General features: G+C 39.7%; 1 protein-coding gene across 1 annotated transcript; it reads left to right on the forward strand.

The window, feature by feature from the left end:
* The first annotated feature begins 763 nt into the window (after positions 1-763).
* On the forward strand, positions 764-16482 carry ASAH1 (N-acylsphingosine amidohydrolase 1). The gene is made up of 14 exons (XM_064417977.1): positions 764-931; positions 5984-6030; positions 6213-6303; positions 7526-7612; positions 8559-8637; positions 9530-9604; positions 10424-10469; positions 11746-11890; positions 12840-12894; positions 13099-13180; positions 13779-13910; positions 14147-14270; positions 14932-14988; positions 15647-16482. The coding sequence occupies exons 1-14, from the start codon at positions 863-865 to the stop codon at positions 15734-15736; spliced, it is 1179 nt and encodes a 392-aa protein (XP_064274047.1). The 5' UTR covers positions 764-862; the 3' UTR covers positions 15737-16482.
* The last annotated feature ends 1621 nt before the right edge of the window (positions 16483-18103 follow it).

Raw genomic sequence — 18103 nt, forward strand, 5'->3', positions numbered from 1 at the left:
ACAGTAAGTATTGCTTAGTATTGCTATGTCACTACAACATCATCACATATGGGCTGGAACTAATTTACTTGGTATGATCTGATGGTTATTATATCATTCTTTTGCACTGTGCTTGCATCTCCCCAATTTGGGGGTCATCGGGGGTCTTTATGAAGGCCTCCAAGGCCTTCACATCTGAACTTTTCACCTGTGTCTTCAGAGCACGCACAGTTACGGCATTCCTTGGTCTGTCTGGTCCCAATCAGTCTAAATTCTTTATTTTGTGGCTAATTGGCTTTACATTTGCCAGTTTTTTATTAGTATTATACTTACCAATGTCTAAAGCCATCCACCTGGTGAGTTTTTTCTTCTTTTTTTTGCCTATTCAGCATTAAACAACTAGTTAACCATGTACCAGCCATTACATTGTCTAGGAAAGTATTTATATCAGATTATATAGGTATAAAAGCTATGATCCAGGTTATATCAGATTATATTGATATCTTATAACTCAAGCTATATAAGCACCTTGTAACTTTGACCTAAGTTATATAGGCATCACCACTCCGCCTACCTAAAATCTGCGCAGGACACAGAGTAATTAAAAATCGCACTACTGCCAACGTGAAAACTGGTGCCACGGGTTTTTCCCCAGCGTTGCTAAGGAGAGGCGATTCTATTTCAGACTCTCCTGTGCGGAAGTTGCCTTTTGTGGAAGGGCGACTGAAAATGAACTGCTGCGGTTCATCATAACCGCACGGGCGGTGCCGTGCCGGGCTGGGCCGGGCCGGGCCGGGCGGCCGCTCCCGCCCCCGGCGGGCGGGGCTCTGCCGTGTGGCCGCCGCCCCGGGAAGCGCCGCTCGGAGCCGAGCCGGGCAGGAGCATGGCGGGCCGCGGCCGGGCGCTGCTGGCGCTGCTCGTCCTGGCGCAGCCTGCCTGGGCGCCGGACCCGGTGAGCCTGGCGGGGGACGGGCGGGGCGGCGGGAGCGGATGGCTGCGGGGCCGGCGGGGGCATGCGGCCGCTGCCCTTGCCGAGGCGGGAGGCCGGCGAGGCTCTGAATGCCCGCTGTGGATGCGCCCGAGCCCGGCAGCGCTCCGGCGGCGGGAGGGGCTGTGCGCCGCGGTGGTGTACAAGTCCTTGCTCGCTGCTCAGCTCGGTTTCGTGCTCGTCTGCAATGTCAGTGTCGCCCTGTTACACCGCAGCAGCGATTTCCAGAAGGAAAGTTAAGAGGGGCTTGCTGAAAAAGCGCAGGATTCTGAATCTGCTGAGTGTGTGCTGTGGCGCACCCGAGGGGAGGAGCGTAGAGCAGGTGGACCTGGTGTGTCGTCTCTTGCTCTTTCGGCCGTCTGGGTTTTTTTAATTGAACAAGTGAAATATTTAACTTTTGGTGGAATTGGGAAGCTGGGAAGGCTTTGGGGAAGTCGTTTGGAGCAGGCTGGCTTCCATCTCCTGGCGTGTAAGCAGTTGCTCTTGTTTCCTGGTGTATTCCTGAAGCAGCAAGGCATTCTTTCGTCTCTTAAGTTCCTGAATTTATTCGTCCTCTATGAAGAGAACAGGTTTTAAATATCTCTGGGTTTCAAAACATTTTTTGCAATCTATTTTTAAATATTTTAGGAATATACTACCTTTTCTATTCTTTAGTTTGTTCCAAGTTTTTTGGTGTTTTTTGGTTTTTTTTAGCAAACTGCATTGATTTCGGGAAAATTATTATGGGTTTTGTGAAAAGGGAGAACTGCAGGAAGTTACTGTGGACATTTGGAGGGCCAATGTTCCCTTAGTGTCTTTTAATAACACAAGATTTGGGTTCTCTCTCTCCCCTCTCTTCCCTTCTTCTAGTCCCATCCTACTGGCCAAGTGCAGCTTCCTAATGCTATAAGCTATCTGCAGCTTAAAACACCTTCAGAATTTTAGCCAAAAGTATCCTGGAGTATGGAGTCGTAGGCGAAAGTACCAGGTGTTAGCAAAGTAGTAGCATTAGAGCTTGATGAGCATTTAATTTCTCTTGGTACACCTTTGCACTTGCACAACATCCTCTGTGTATCCAGGCTGCAGGTTGTCTGCTCTGCAGCCAGATATTAGGCTTGGATATTTTATTTTTGTTTGAGATGCAGGGTTGCATCACATGCTGGAGAAGCTTCTATTTGAGGCCCCCTTAACCCTACTCACTTTTTTGTCCAAACTGCAGTTTAGGTTGTCTTGTCATGTTTCTTCTGCAAGAGTACTTGTATCCTCTGTGTTCAGAAGGCTGAACAGCATTGGGACTCCTGCAGCACAATAGCATTGGCATTATCCCATGAGGGAAGAGGAGCAGAGAGGAAAATGTGTTAGAGCACAGAGTTCGTAGACCAAAAGATGCTAAATACAACAGATTGACTGAAAATATGGAATTATATTTAATAGCTCAAAGAGGTAGTTTTCTATTTGCTTTAACTAGGAAGGTAAAAAATGTAAAATACATAAATATTAAGGACGAATGCCAGAAAGGGTCTACCTCAAAAATAAAGAAATAAAGGAAGTGGTGGTATTCCTTAGACTGAACAAGCTACATTCAGTCTATTTCATATTCATGAAATCAGGCTAGGTGTCAAAATATTTACTCAGCAGTCATTAAACTGTGCATTAATTTTCTGTACTCCAGTCAATAATAACTGTTACTACTTGATATTTTTTTACAGTTCACCCAATTCATCTCAACAGCTTGCTAGTTATTTGGTTTCTATTCCACTTTACTTTTATACAATCAGTTAAAATATAAATCTTCTGTGCTACTTCCACTTTTTATTTCCATCTTTCTCCATACCACGTTCTACTTCTCCTCCACTGTGTTATCTTCCTGTTAATGTTTCGATCCTGTGCTGTCACATGTCTGTTTTTGTGTCATTACACACATCTCCATTTCAAAGTTGGCAGTATGTAAGATAATCAAGACATGCAACCTGCTGGTAAGAATAGATTTTAAAGAGCAAAACAAAGGGAGCATTAAATCACCATTCAAGAAGAGCTGTATTGCTCTTAGAGGGTACAGTGTGTGTTGGAAAAGCACATTTATCATGGTAATCTGCTGTTGGGTCCAACTTTCAATAGCTTTTTCTAGGGGATGACCTCTGGCTTGTCACATTGGAAACTGAAGGTGATTCAGTCACACTGGGAGGATGTTCCTGGTTTTCTTGGGCAGCATTTATTGTTGTTCTTCCAGTGCCAAGCCTGTACAGAGAGGAGAACCCCACTGACCACAATAGTAACTTTGCAGCTGCTTGTTTTACGCTGGTTATAAAAAGTGCTTGATGTTTTTTTCTGCTGCTGCCAGAAAATTCTTTATGTGTCTTTTATTTTAACCTTCTCAGAAAGCTTTGCACATAATCTTTAGCTGGTTGCAAAGAATAACAAGTTTTTTTGTTCCTTGTTAGAACTGCGTGTAAAAAAAACCAACAAAACACCCCACTTCTAGTTTTCTGGTTGTCTTGACATCATTTTAAGTTTCTGCCTATGTGCCAGGGGAAACCATACACAGCTGTCATTTGGTTTGTTCTCGTTGGAGAAGACACTGAGGGGAGACCTCATTGCAGTCTACAGCTCCTCACAAGGGGAAGCACTGGGCAGGCACTGATCTCTTCTTGTTGCTCATCAATGACAGGACCTGAGGGAATGGCCTGAAGGTGTGTCAGGGGAGGTTTAAACTGGATATTAGGGAAAGGTTTTTCACCGAGGCTGGTGGGGCACTGCCTGTCAGAGATCAAGATGCATTTGGACATGTTCTCAGGCACAGGGCGTGACTTTTGGACTTCTCCCATGTAGGGCCAGGAGTTAGACTTGATCCTTTGTGGGTACCTTCTAACTCAGGATATTCTGTGATTCTATGATGTAATAGTTAACCAAAAGAAACAGTTAATATTATCTCTAATTTCTTCAGATACTTCAATCCGTTTTGAAAGATGTACAGGTTATTTTAGGAATTACTGACTTCTTTACCTTGCTTTATACATAGGCAGGTTAGAAATCTAAAAATAGCACACGTAAGGAGGGAACATTTTCTCTGTTCTCTATCCCTTTATCTGTTGCATTCCTCACCCTTTTTTTGTAGCTTAAGCTGCAGAGCACTGGGAAGATAAAAATAGGTGCAGATACAGGATTAAAATCTATGGGGAAGGTGCCAGGAGTGACATAACATTTAGCACCTTCAGCTTAAAATCCTCTGAAATCAGTTTTGCACAGGTGCCACTGTTTCCTCTGTGACCATGGACTCTACTGGCAGAGCAGCTGAATTCTGATCCACTTTGGATAACTTTTTGTTAGAAGCTTTATCTGTCAGGAAACATATTTCATTTGAGGTATTTCCTGAAGGTCCAAATCTGTACATCCATTGAAGTAGGATGTATATGTAATGTCAGTTCTTTCTGATGGATTTTAGAATTGCAGGATGGAAAATTGCACAAGACAGTTGCGTCAATACTGTTAAGTATTTGTCTGGCTTTGCACAAATCCTCTGACTTTTGTTGCCTAATTAGTCATCTGACATCCCTCCTACCCTCCTTGTTTTGACGCTTTCTCGCTTTGAGAATTAAATGGCCTTTTGTGTTTGACTTTTTGTTCCAGCTGTGCAAAAGCTGTTAACTGCACTGCAGTGAAATCTAGGAAGCACAAAGCTTCCGGTCCTATACCTTCACATCATGTGTTGGAAAAGCAAAATTTGTCTCATGCTTTCTCCCACCAACAGGAAACAGTAGAAAGAGATAAAATTATAACACAGAGAAATCAATCCCAATTTAGAATTGCTGTTTCCAGTAGTAACAGATTCAGCTGGTGTTTCAGGTCCATGGCATTGTGTAAGACATTGTGTTTTCTATACTAATGCATTAAAAACAGATAATGAGATTAGCCCAAAGAGAACATTGACATGAGTTAACTTCTTTGTCCCAGTTACATAGGTGCTGAAGATGTTGTCACACTTTTCACTGGAACCAGAATGCATTTCAAGGACACACTAGTAATCTAATTAATACAGCCTAATAAATATTGGAAATCAAGGGTGGGGAGGAAGGGAAGTGGTGGTGGAAGGATCGCTCCATATTTTGTTTGTGTTCTCTCTCCCAAACAGTTGTGCTTTGGGGGCTTTTCTGTGGGCTCCCAGAACAGCACATGTACCTTTCCTTTTTCTTAGTGAGATATATAATACTCTAAGGAGCTTACTGAACTTCTCACATAGTTTTGGGACCAAACCTGGCCTGCTGTCAAGTGGCTTGAAGCACAAGTGTGGGTGGCCAGTAGGCATTTGCTTGTATGTCACTGGGTAGAACATGGAATTACAATTGTGGCATGTATATGCATATGTTTATTATATTTATATGCATGCTTTATGTAATTGTTAGAAAAACAACCTTGCATTCACTTTGAGTGCATCTAAAATACTTGTCAAACTTTCATTTTTAACTAGCCATGCTCCCATGAATGAAGGTATATTTTTTAGTTACATTTCTGAATTGCATCCTGTGTAATGTTTAGCACTACTTCAGCAGCACTTCTCCACACTGAATCCTCAGCTCATTCCACCGGCTGAGGGATTGCCCAAGATTCATTATGCTTTTTCTGCTCCAGCTGTACAGTGCAGCTTAACACTAAACATAATTAGGAATGACACCATAAAATGGGATTATGAATTGGACAAACAAAACAGACTGGTCCATACTGAGATCTGAGATTCCTGAAATTTATAAAGAATATGCTTTTGAAGTGCTCTTCATTAAATCACACGGAGTAAAAATATATAGTTTGTATATTTATCATACCATTGTGCTTGCCTTGACTACATTAGACAAGTTGTCTAGAGGTCTGTCAGACAACATGGGGAAGTTGCTGCTGGTCCCTCCTCCTGTATCTTCCTCTTTCCAAAGTCCCAAGACTTTGAATTAACTGACTAGTCCTAAAGGTTGAATTCAAAACTAAGTCTACTAGAATGATGGTATTTTAACAAGGAAGCTAAATAGTAATGTTTCATTGTCTTTGCAGTATGGAGAAGAGTGTAGGAGTAAAATGTACCCTCCTTCAGGACCAACGTAAGTAATCTGATTCAACTTGTCTAGCAAATTGTGATTTGCAAGTCTGAACAGGGTTTTTTCATTGAAACTTGTTCCTGTTGCAGGTCTAAAAAATGCTAGTAACAGGTGGGAAGCACCTATTTTGTCAAATGTTTTTTCAGAGTCTTCCTTAAATTTGATCTCTGGTGTTTTTCTCTCAGGTTCAAAGGTAATATACCCACCTATGTCATAAATCTCGATTTACCTCCCAGCAGAAGGTGGGATGACTTGATGCGCGACAAAAAGACAGAGGTAAGAAATGCAGAGCTGCTCTGAAGCTTAGCAGATACAAAACTAGCACATAGCCTTTTGTTTTGAGAAAAGTTTTTAAAGGAATACCTGTGCTAAAAGTATCTGAAAGGGATAATATTTCCTGTTGACTTTTCTAATATTATTCCAGTTCAAAATAATTGCTTGGGTAAATTTTTTTCTGTTTAACACTTAAGCTAGCAGCATCAAGTGTAGAGACGCTGGTTTGGGGTATAGAGTTGTAAAAACCAGTGTGGCATAAACAAGTGTGTGCCATTCAATTTATCAAATCTCCTTAGTCATGAGGTGGTGCACAATGAAGAGGGAGTAATACACCAGAGGAACAGCCTTGGTAAACTGAAGTGAAACTGAGGCAGCATCTCTTCTCTGCACCTCCCTACTTCTCTCAAAATGCTGTGGGAGATGATGAAATGGCAAGGGGGAAATTAAGAGCTTCCTGCCCTTTTCAGGAATGCTGGTTGTAGCACTGGTGTTTACATAGCACAAATAATTTTTTTAATATTTGAGCCTATTTCAAACTGCTTAAAACAGCTGTGGTGAAGATAGATGAAAGTTGAGTTCAGTAATTTTTAATTTCTCAAATAAGTCTAGGGCTTTTTTTTTTCTCTATCCCTTGACTTTGCCTTTCCACTGTGAAAGCCAGACAAATTCTTACATGCTAATATTTATTTTAAAAGGTGTTGGAAGCTTCAGGTTTCGCCTTAAATTCTGAAGAGTTTTATCTCTTGTGTACTTTGGAGTTAGATCACATGGAGGGGAGCTCTTATTTGCGACATTTACGTATTGCAGATCGATAGCATGTGCTTTCTGAAGAAGTTTATTGAGTGTTTTTGTCTTCAGTAACATCAGTGCTTAAGCAAAGAGCTTGAAATTAACATTCTGAAAAGTAGAAGAGTGCAGAGTATCAAAAAGTGTTCAAAGGAGCAGAAGATGAGGATGGTTTTCCTGTAGTTTGTTATTTCTGGCAGAAGGACACATTGGAATTAATCAATAATGTTACTTGAACAAAGCTTGAAGAGTGATTCTAGTGGGGACTTAGGGTTATTTGTCTCACCAAGAAGGTAGCATTTAGCACTTTATTTAAATATGTATTTTTCTTAACAAAGTAATTTTTTTTCAAAAGTCTGTCAAGGAGTTCTGTTAGTATTCCTGCAATTCTTATGCTTAAGATCTTCTATTCAACAAAAGCCCTTGTTCTTTTTAGCTGAAGACTGTGGTCCAGAATATTAAAGATATCGCAAATACCTTCTTCCCTAGTGGCAAAGTTGTTGACATAGTGGATAACAAAATAGTAAGTATTTTCAGCTTAATTATTTAATTACTGTATGCTCTGACTACACAACTAGAATGCTTCTGAATCTGGCAATTAAGAACTTTCAAAGTTATTAATTTACAAGTTCTTAATTCCATTTCCGGAACAGAAGAGAAATACTATTTCAAACTGTCACTCTGAAATTTTGCCTTGTTGTCTACTCTGACTGAAACCATCAAACAAAAAATGCAGGTCTCTTCCTTCTCTAATTTTTCCTGAAGCCTTTTCAAGTTTGGATTATAATAACACTAGACAAATATGCAACAGCCTTGGTTACTGTAGCAAAACACTTGACTGAAATTTTTTTGCCATGTTCCACTTCTTTTAAAGAGTAGAGTAAAATCAGGTTTTGAAAATTGTAATAAATGTCTGGTTTGGTTACAGGGACAGCTTTGACCAGGCCTCACCTTAAAAATGAATTTGATTCTGATTAAAGTATGCTTTGGCACAGAACAGGGGTAAGCAGTGTAGGGTTAGAGACAGCAAAAGGTCAGATCTCTACCCCATCTTAGTTACAGCATATCCCTGTGTGCCTGAGTGGAGTGGACATAAATGCAGCTTTTACAGGTTGCCATGCCAATGGGTGAAAGTCAGGGATGCCCATAAACACACAGATTGAGCTCCATTGCAGTTGAGCTTTTAATATACACAAGTCCCACTTCACTTTTCTGTCTGTTGCTGCTCAGAGAGGCTGTGCTCATGTCCATTGCTCACGTCACTGTTTTAATAAGTAGGAGTTTTACTTCCCTTAAGTGTATACTTGTCTTCCAAGTACTCTGCAAACATCCTCAAATTCTACAGGCTGTAGAAAAATTAAACACTTAACAGTTGGCAGAAAAGTGTGCCTCTTGAGGAGACATTTGTTGTAAGTAAAAAATACTGTTAATTTAAACTTACATCATACAAAAATATATTTTCCTTTCAGGCTCATCTGACTGCTACACTTCCTTATCCTTTCAATGAAGAGCTCCAAGGGATTGCAAATTCGTCTGGGATTCCTTTGGGTAACAGTTTGCAACACTTTGTTAACATAGTGGAAAGCTTGGAATACAGACTCATTTAAAATTAGTGTGTTTACTAATATGCTGTTAGTTGTAGCCATCTGTGACTTTAACAAATCATTAATTAACTAGTTAAAGCAATAAATTACACCTCACACTAAACAAAAACAGTGTTTTAGAGGAGAATTGAATAAATCACATAAGCCTTTTATCAGGCTGGGACTGAGGTGTAAGTTCTCACTCCTAGTTTTTGGGAAGTGGAGCAAGTTTCAGCTCCTGTGCACCAAAATTTGAGGGAATCCTTTATTCTTGTTGGTTTTTCACTCTGCTGTGTGTCTGCTGTTGACATAGAAAGAAGTCAAGGCTCAGTTTCTGCTGTGCTTTCTTTCCCTTGTGGTTCTTGCCATGTCCTTCTGCCTTCCCTCTGTAACCCCTGCAAAAGAATACCATTCCAGGTGAGGAGTAGGCACTGAGTTCTTCCAGAACTGAGACAGAGAAGGACCACTGCCTGTTTGCACTGCTTCCCTCATACAGGAGCAGCACACCTGCTGCTAGCAGCAGCTCTTATGTGGCAGTAGTGGTGCATATAGCACCTTTCTTTAAAGTGAATTTTATAGCTTGTTTTGGAATTTTCAGAGGAGGAAGTAGCAATGACTGTCAGCTTTGTGCATGGTAAAGCAGAGGGTCAGGGGATTCTGACCCCTCTGTTTGCTTTTTAAGAAGCTCTTGATTTTGCTGAACCAGTAATTTTAAAGATCAAAGGAGATTTAAATTGAAATGTTTAACAGAAATATTACAGAATATTGAACTTTGCACTATGCTTTTTTTTCTAACCTTTTTTTTTTCTGTTCATGGCAAGATTCAAACTATTGAACTTTGTTTCTTTTTTTTTTAGGGGAAATTGTTATTTTTAACATTTTTTATGAAATTTTTACTGTATGTACATCAATAGTGGCAGAAGATAAAACAGGTAATGTAATCCAAAATAATTAACAGTTTTATATAGAAGAGGGTCCACCTCAGTTATGCACACACAGTCCTCCTCAACTGCAGGCAATAAGGTCTGACAAAGAGACTAAAAGGTAATAATAATGCCTAAGGACTGATAATTGAAGGTATTCCTTGAGAAAGGGAATAAGAGTTCATAAGTATCTTGGGTTTTAAAAAAAAGGACAAAAATACTTTCAAAGATAGTTTGGGTTTGGTTTTATTGGATAGTGAGTTTTTTTGTGATTGGGGTGTTGGGGTTTTTTTAAGAGGTGGTATTTGTTTTTCTAGGACAAAGAAACACCAGCAACACACCTGAAATTTTCCCAGTTCTATGCAGGATTTTGCATCTAGTTTTTAGATATTGCATGTGTATGCTGGTAGAAAAAATGGACAATCTCTTCTAAGAAAAGAGATTCTTTCATTCTCCTACTTAGTTCTGCAGCCCTTGTCTGCACCTGTTCCAACTTAGGAAGTTTCTAAGGGATTCTCAGAGGGTTTGCAAACATCTCACTTTTAGAGGAAGCTCAAGGTGTTGCCATTACATTAAGATTATGTGGAAAGATTAGAGGCTGAGATGGACAGCAGTTTGCAGGATTACTTGATTTCAGTTATGGTAAAACACTTCTCTGACAAATAAAAACCCATCATTATATTGGGATTATGAAAAGGGCAAGTAGAGAATGCTATTTTCCTTGAAGACTTTCTCTTGTATTTGACTGCTTACTCATTTCTTGGGTTTCTAAGCTGAAATTTGTCTATTTCTTTGGAAAATTATATTTAATTTTTTATTGTTGTATAGGGAAACTGTACCATGCCAGAAACCTGGATTTTGGACTCTTCCTAGGGTAAGTGTTTAAACTTGTGACTTTTTTTTTTTAAACCCAGACAAAAAGCAAGCTGAGCTTTCAACAGCTACATACATTCTTTGAGTCTTCTTTGGATGTCTGTAAGGCTGTGACAAGTAATTCTCCATTGTGTGTTGTGAAAAAATGCTGAAATGAAAAGATCGGGATGTTTTGCTGATCTTAAGTCAAACTGCCCCAAGTGCATCAAGAACAGCTGCGTTTTGCTGCTTAATTTTTTATTCAGCTCCAGTTCAAACTGTCAAACCAAAAAACAGCCCATGTAACTTGATCTCTGAGGCACAGTATATCTTGCTCTTTACATGATGGGGCAAAGCATCCATTTTAATATATGCAGTGAAATTGCATATTGGATTGGATTGGGGCATGCCATTTTAATGATTTCCTCCCCAGTCCTCCCCCCAGTTACTGTGCTCTGCTGACACTTCCCATCATCCTTCATTTCCATACAAACTCTGTAGTTTGTTGCCCAGCACTCATTAGTTCTCTTTTCATGCCCCTCATCAGGTAGTTCAGCATTTGCTTCTATTACCCCAGTATATTTTGTAACATCATTCATCCAGATGATGCTCAATACACAATTGGAATTTAAATGCTCATCTTTATTAAAGTTCTTACCTACCTATTAAAAACTCAGCCATTGTCTACTGTGACTCCACCTGTCCCTTGGTTTGGCTTGTGTTGGACTTCCCTGACTTGCCAGAAATGCTTCCTGAAAATTAAGCAAACTTTCAAAGCTGCTTCCAGAATCTGGATTATTTGCAGAGAGTTTAACGGTCTGCTAACTGCTCTGTATCAACCTTTTGCCTACAAACTGGTCTGGCTTATTTTACAAACTAGAATTGGTACTTCTCTTCATGTGGAGCAAATCCAGTAGCACATGGTTTCTTTTCTGCCTTTGAAAAATAAGAATTTGAGGTTTGGTGTCACAGGCAGTACGTGTGGCTCCCTTTGCCAGCAGTTAGAGAACAAAGTTATGTGTTCAAAACAAACCAGCTGTGAAGGTGGTGCTGTTTAATCCTGAGCAATAGATATGCTCTTGGTTCAAACAAAACTTAGTTCTTTTCACTGCCAGCCTGTGCATTTAGACTTCTTATTTGTTCCTTGCTGGTGCTGCTCAGGTAACTACAGAGCAGTGATCTTGCCTGACGTGAGTCGGATCAGAGGACAGGCATCACACACAGGATGTCTGCATGCTGTGAAGGGAAGCTTTGAAAACTACTGATGGAAATTTCAAATGCTGTACTGTCTCCTGCAGGTGGGATGTTAAAAATAATTCCTGGACATTAACTCGGGAACTGAAGCCTTTAGTGGTGCTCTTGGACTTTCAGAGAAACAACAAAACAGTGTTCAAGTCCACAAATTTTGCAGGATACATAGGCATGGTGTCTGGAGTCAAACCAGTAAGTATGGGGATGGAGCCTTGTCAATTTGTTACAAAGCTTCAGACTTTCCTTTAATATTTAAATTTTTCTGGTTTCATGCTGTGCCTTTTTTCCAGTAAATGATCTCTAAGTTGTTCTGGTGCACAGCATAGCTACTTGAAGACAGATAAAGAAAATGCTGCACCCTTCCTTGTGAGATTGCTTAAATAAAATGTTTCTGTTTGGACAGTTCTTAAAAACAGCATTAAATTTTGAATATGAACAGGAGTGAATACGAAGTGTTGAACAAGTGGTTAGAGTTTCTTGCTGGCTAATAGCTAATGCTGTGATCCCAGAGGGGAAACAGCAGACTTTCTCCAGTCCTTACTGGAAAAGGCAGTCCTGCATTTTAAGATTTTTTGGTTGGGTTTTCATTTAATAGGCATCTGAAATCTGGGGTAGCTGAATTCAGTTTTTGTCTGAAACATTAGTTGGAGAAGACTGAGATCTGAGTTTGAATTGTGTGTTCCAGTTACCATGGACTGCAGTGTGTGCAGCTGCATGCCCATGCAAACAGCAGTAACATATCAGGGTGTGCTTAGCACTGGGACTTAAAAATCTGCCTTCAAACTAGAATAGTACTCAGAGGTCTGAGAAGAAGGTGAAATATAGCAGGGAAAGGAAAACTGCTAATTCAGCAATCCAACACAGACCAAGAGACAAAAATGGCCACAGGCTTGACTTGCTTAGCATCAAAGCATGCCTTGCTGATTTTCTGCCAGGTCAAAAAACTCATTTATACTTATTCAGCACTGATAAATTAGGTTCTTTTCTACATGAGCTTGATCTTGCAGTCTGTTACTCGAAGGGGGAAAGTCTAACAAACAAGAAGCTCAGCTGACATCTGAATTGCAGTGCTGCCTCTTGTTTATTACTGGTACTCGTGGGCTGGCAGTGGCTGAAGGTTGGCTTGTTTAATGCTTTTCAGAACTTGTTCACTCTGACAATGAATGAGCGTTTCAGTCTTGATGGTGGTTATGTGGGTGAGTAATGCTCATTTCTTTCATTATTTCTGCACAAGTTTTCCAGACCTTGGGCAAACCAGTTACCTTAATAAATAAGCACAGAAGTGGTGAAAAAAGATTGCAGATGCGTTAGATAAAACGCAGCTTATTTTAAAACCAGCTGTGAAAGTTAGAATAACATGAGTGAACTGTCTGAAAACAAATTATTCTGATATTTTGCAGGAATCTTTGAATGGTTTCTTGGTAGAAGAGATGGTATGTGGATGGGCTTTCTTACAAGAACTGTATTAGAGAATGCTACAAGGTATTCCTTCTCCCTCTAAATATTATCCATCTTTAATCCGCTTTGCATTCAACTAGCATGAATACTGTAGATGTATGCTTAATATCCAGTGATACAGATATCTTCCTAGTGGTCTTCACTTTAAATAGTTCTGGTGTTGCTGGTACCCTGGTGCAGGAGGCAAAACATTACACATGATTCCTCAAATATTTTTTCTCAGATTTCTTTTTTCCTGATGAGCCTGTTGGCAATCTAAATGCGTAACAGCATTCTGCATCAAAGCACATCCAACAGTACTAGTACATTGTAGGAAGTGAGCAGAAACAGAGCTGTTATGCAATAAATCAATTCAGTGGAATGTGATACAGTATGTCATCATTTTACTCATGTTTTAAGTGTAGAAAAAGTGCAGAGAGCACCTCTAATCATACTTTAAGAACAAAATGAGATGAGAAGCTTTACTTAAATGTGTTCCTTTATCCTGAGTCTGTCTCCTCATTTGTGCGTGAAAAGGGAAGAAAACCTTAACTACCAAAACTTTTCCTGGGTCTGTGAAACTTGCTCTTCAGTACTTGAACCATTTACAGCATTTAATAGTCCAACGTTTTCTTACCCACAGTTACCAGGATGCCAAAGACAGACTGGCAAAAACAAGACTGCTGGCTCCAGCTTACTTTATTCTGGGTGGAAAAAATTCTGGAGAAGGGTGTGTGATAACTCGATCCAGGACAGCTGCTCTGGATATCTGGGAGTGAGTATGCTTGACCTGACACCTGACTCAGCCTTCCAGAAGAGGACAGGTTCCACCAATAATTGTGTGCTCTGTTTCTTGTGACTTCTGTTGCACAAGAACTGACTTCTTTACCATCATTGAAAAATACCACAGCAAGCCTAAAAAAATAATGCATCTGTATATAGTATATACTGTACATGTGTACTTACTATATACTTAGAGAAGCAAAACACAAACTTAAACCTCTTTTCCAGCCTTGATATCAAGAAGGGCACATGGTACGTGTTAGAAACCAACTATGATCGCTGGAAGCCTCCACTGGTGCTAGATAATCGTAGAGGACCTGCAATGAAATGCCTGAACCAGACAACACAAGAGGTAAACATCCTCCAAATACCTCATATCCTGCTGCTCTGAAATTCCCAGGTTGCAGTACTGACCTTACACAGCCAGAAGCATTCGGGTTATTTTCAAGCACAGCTATAATGACACAAGTGGCTGATGATTTTGTGGTAACTTGTCTCTGCTTCTGGGTTAGAAGAAGCTGGCTTTTTACATGGGGAAGGTTTGTGGGTTTTTTGTTTATTTGTTTGGGTTTTTTTGGGTATTGTTTTGTTTTTTGGTTTGGGTTTTGCTGGTGATTTTAGGGAGGATTGGGTTTTCAGGATTCTTTTTGGTTTGGTTAGTTGGTTTGTTTGTTTCGGGCTTTCTTTTCCTAGGTGAGTTTCCTGAAAGTATCTTCAGCAGCTGCATATGCAGGAGGGTACACCCAGAGATACCTTGAGAAAGACTTCTGGTGTTTTTAGGGTAGTTTTACCAGTGAAATTCAAATACACACTCTGGGACAGCAAACAAACTTAAGTGTGCCATGCTGTACTAAGATCTGGTCTGGTCAAATTTTTGCAGCCTTGATTCTTCTGATATGGGTATCTTGTATTTTTACAGCTGTATCTTGTTATTTGAGGTGTAAAAAAGTTAGTTCTCAGCATTTACATTAACAGGTAATGCCCCTAAATATCAGTGTATTATTTTCTTGCAGAATCTCTCCTTACCTGCAATTTATGATGTTCTCTCCACAAAGCCTGTCCTCAATAAGGTAATGCTTCTATTTCTGCAGGAGGTTTAGAGTGGGGGGCAGACCACTAACTACTGTACCTGTAAGGAGGAGGCTTCAGTGGTACACTCAGAGTTTTTTAGGTGAAAACATGTATGTAAAAACAAACCTTACATTACTTTGTGAAAGCAAAATGTAATTGCTAGAGTAGCTATTTCCCAAAGGCCATACAGCTTTAAAATTCTCAGTAGCCTGAGCCCTTTCCTCGTAGCTGGCCCAGGTTTCAGGCAGCAGCTACTCTGCAGACATCTTGAGCACCCTTCTAACCAGAATTAAGGTGTGATCTATGTTTTTGTAATTCACATAAAACAAGTTAACACACCTCATTATTTAGGCATACTACAGGCACATTACTCTTGCAACACAAGAGGTTTTAGTCTGGAATTGAAATTTTTGTGTTTAGGAAAAAAAATCTGAAGGAAATAGTTTTTAAGATTTCTTCAATGATGAAGTTTAGTTCCTGTGTTAAGTGGAGGGAGCATTCTTGACTGAGAACACAGACAATTCATACTCGCATGTTTTTGACTGAAGAAGGTAAATGCTTGTTTTAGTAGAACTGTTCAGCTGTATCAGAGTTTTTTACTAATTCCTCTAATGTCATTTATTTTCTTTTTTCTTCTTCCTCGGCTGTGGCCATTAGCTGACGGTGTGCACAACGCTGATGGAGGTGTACAATGGCCACACAGAGACTTACCTGCGGGAATGCCCAGATCCCTGTAGTCCTTGGTAGCCCTGTACCTCTCCGTCTGGGAAGCTGCTTGTCCCAATTGGCAGTCCTCCACGAGAAAATGCTTCTGGAAAGAGATTACTCAGTCTAACTCCTTTCTTCAGAAATCTAATGGCTCTATAGAAATGGCAAAGCACTTCTAACAGTGAAGGACCCTATCTCACAGCAGACTTTCTTGCTTTGTAATCAGCAGTTCTGCTGACAAGAAATGTATCCTCATGAGTGTGGTGTGATTCCAGCCCTTTCTGCCAGATGAGTTTCAGCAGTTAGTTCTAGATCTCTTCAGTCTTGGCAGTATTGTTCGTGTGCGGTTGGTTGGGGGTTTGTTAATTTTTGGGTTTTTTGGTTTGGTTTTTTAGATTAAAATCCTTCTAAAGAACACAAGTTATAATGGCACCTGCCAAGCATCCAAAAAAATAGGTATAAGAAGACCATGTGGTCAGTACAGTTCTGTTATTCTTTCATAAGCACTTAAAATTAATTGCTATTGTTCTGGTATAATATGAGGATATGTCTGATATGCCCTTTTATAAAATAATCTACCACTGTCATATATAGTCACAGAAACAAGGTCTTGAGGAAATACCTAAAACAAGATCTGAGCCAAGAATGTCTTGCTACTGATTTATAACTGTTTTGCTGAAGCTCTTTCTTGGCCTGTTAACAAATGTGGTTTTTTTAATACATTCTTCTGTTGTCTCAAACAAAATACTAATTCAATAAAGAAAAGGTACTTTCTGTCACCAAAATACACATGTACTGATTTCATACTTCAGTCTAAGACATCATGCATGTTAGATACTACAGTGCTTTCATTTCCAAATAGACTGTGTCTGAAAAACCAATTTCTTCTGATTTTGTAAACTGGTAGTTAAAACTATTATCATAATAAGGCAATCAGGTTTTTTTGGCAGGATTTTGATTCATTGGGTTTTTTTGAAGGTGGGGAAAGGAAGCCAAGTTAGATTACACCATTGTCTGCAATTCAAGTTAAGAAAGGTTGTTTAGAGAGAAGTAGTAGCACCCTAATATCCTAGGAAGCAGATAATGTAGGAGGCAGTAATTTTATCTGTGCCACTGGCTGCATTGCTGGGACTAGATTACAGTTCCAGCTCCTGTGTTTTCTACACAGGAATGCTATTTATCAAATAATTTTAGCAGCTGATAATGAAACACGGCTTCTGGTTGAAGAAATTGAAGTGTTGATATTCTAGGCCTTAGAACAATGCCTCTAGTAGCACAGCAAGAAGCAGTTAAGGGGATGTAACACTGACAAATTGAGGGCACACAGAAATCAACATCCCCTGATTAAACAAGGGCCAGTCTAGTTGTACATCTAATTTCTTTTTTAACTGAAGCATGCAAGCAGAAGTGTGTTAGCATGATTGTACTACCAGGGTCTATTTCTAATCTCAGCTATGAATATTGAATCCATTGAAACCAAATATCACAACACAATTTAAATCAGTGAAAAATTCATGTGTGAAGCACATCTCCTGGGCCATTTGATTCATAAAAGACAATTGAACCAAGTCAGATGTTGCAGTTTGTAGTGTGAGGAGCCCATCACATGTTTCTGAGTGCACACCTCAACCTGCCAGGGGATTGTTCAGATTTATGTGGAATGAAGTTGTGTAACACCCATAATCAAATTACTGGGTAATTTAAAAATCAGTTTACTTGCTTAATTAGTCTTGTCCCACTTTAGCATATGTAGAACAAGGCAGTGTAGACTAGTAACAGTTATTAAGTAATGTCCCTTGTGCAAGACAATCCACATTTCCACACTTGAAATTGCTTTATAATTGCAAAAGGACAGCTAAATTCCATAGATGTCTGTCCAGAGCCTGAACTCCTATGCTGCTGTTGACTAAAATAAACAAAGCTATTTAAAAACAAAATCCCCAACAACTGTCCTACTGTATCTGCCTTGATACACAAAAAGTGATGAATGTGATTAATTCCTTATTGATTCAACCTTCACCTGTCAAGTCTGAAAGTTTTCTCAAGCCAGAGAAAAAGTTTAATTTGCTGTTGTTACAGATAGACATACCTATTTTTAATGTCAGCTAACTGCCTCCCCCCTGCTGCTGCTGCTCTAGGTACGGTGATGGAAGCTAAGACCATTTCACTGAAGAAATGTTTGCAGCTACTTGCAATGTTGGGATTTTGTGTAGCCTCCTTTTATTTTACACAGAAAGATATAATGGTAATGGGTGTAGTTTTTCATATTAATTTGCTGCACACATAGTTGAGATCCCTCACAAACACTGAGGGGATGGTCTGATTACTTTTTCTTAGATTTGTTTTTTCCAGGTCCAGTAATCATCCATATATATTTTTCTTTTCAAGTTTACATAAGAGATTTAT

This window comes from Passer domesticus, chromosome 4 (genome assembly GCF_036417665.1).
Source record: "Passer domesticus isolate bPasDom1 chromosome 4, bPasDom1.hap1, whole genome shotgun sequence".
NCBI classification, from domain to species: domain Eukaryota; kingdom Metazoa; phylum Chordata; class Aves; order Passeriformes; family Passeridae; genus Passer; species Passer domesticus.

What these genes read in the sequence shown, in the direction of transcription:
- ASAH1 (XM_064417977.1), top strand. Translation starts at nt 863, where the DNA reads ATGGCGGGCCGCGGCCGGGCGCTGCTGGCGCTGCTCGTCCTGGCGCAG. An exon ending in CTGCCTGGGCGCCGGACCCG is followed by an intron (nt 932 to 5,983) that starts GTGAGCCTGGCG and finishes TTGTCTTTGCAG; the next exon opens with TATGGAGAAGAGTGTAGGAG. An exon ending in ACATAGTGGATAACAAAATA is followed by an intron (nt 7,613 to 8,558) that starts GTAAGTATTTTC and finishes TTTTCCTTTCAG; the next exon opens with GCTCATCTGACTGCTACACT.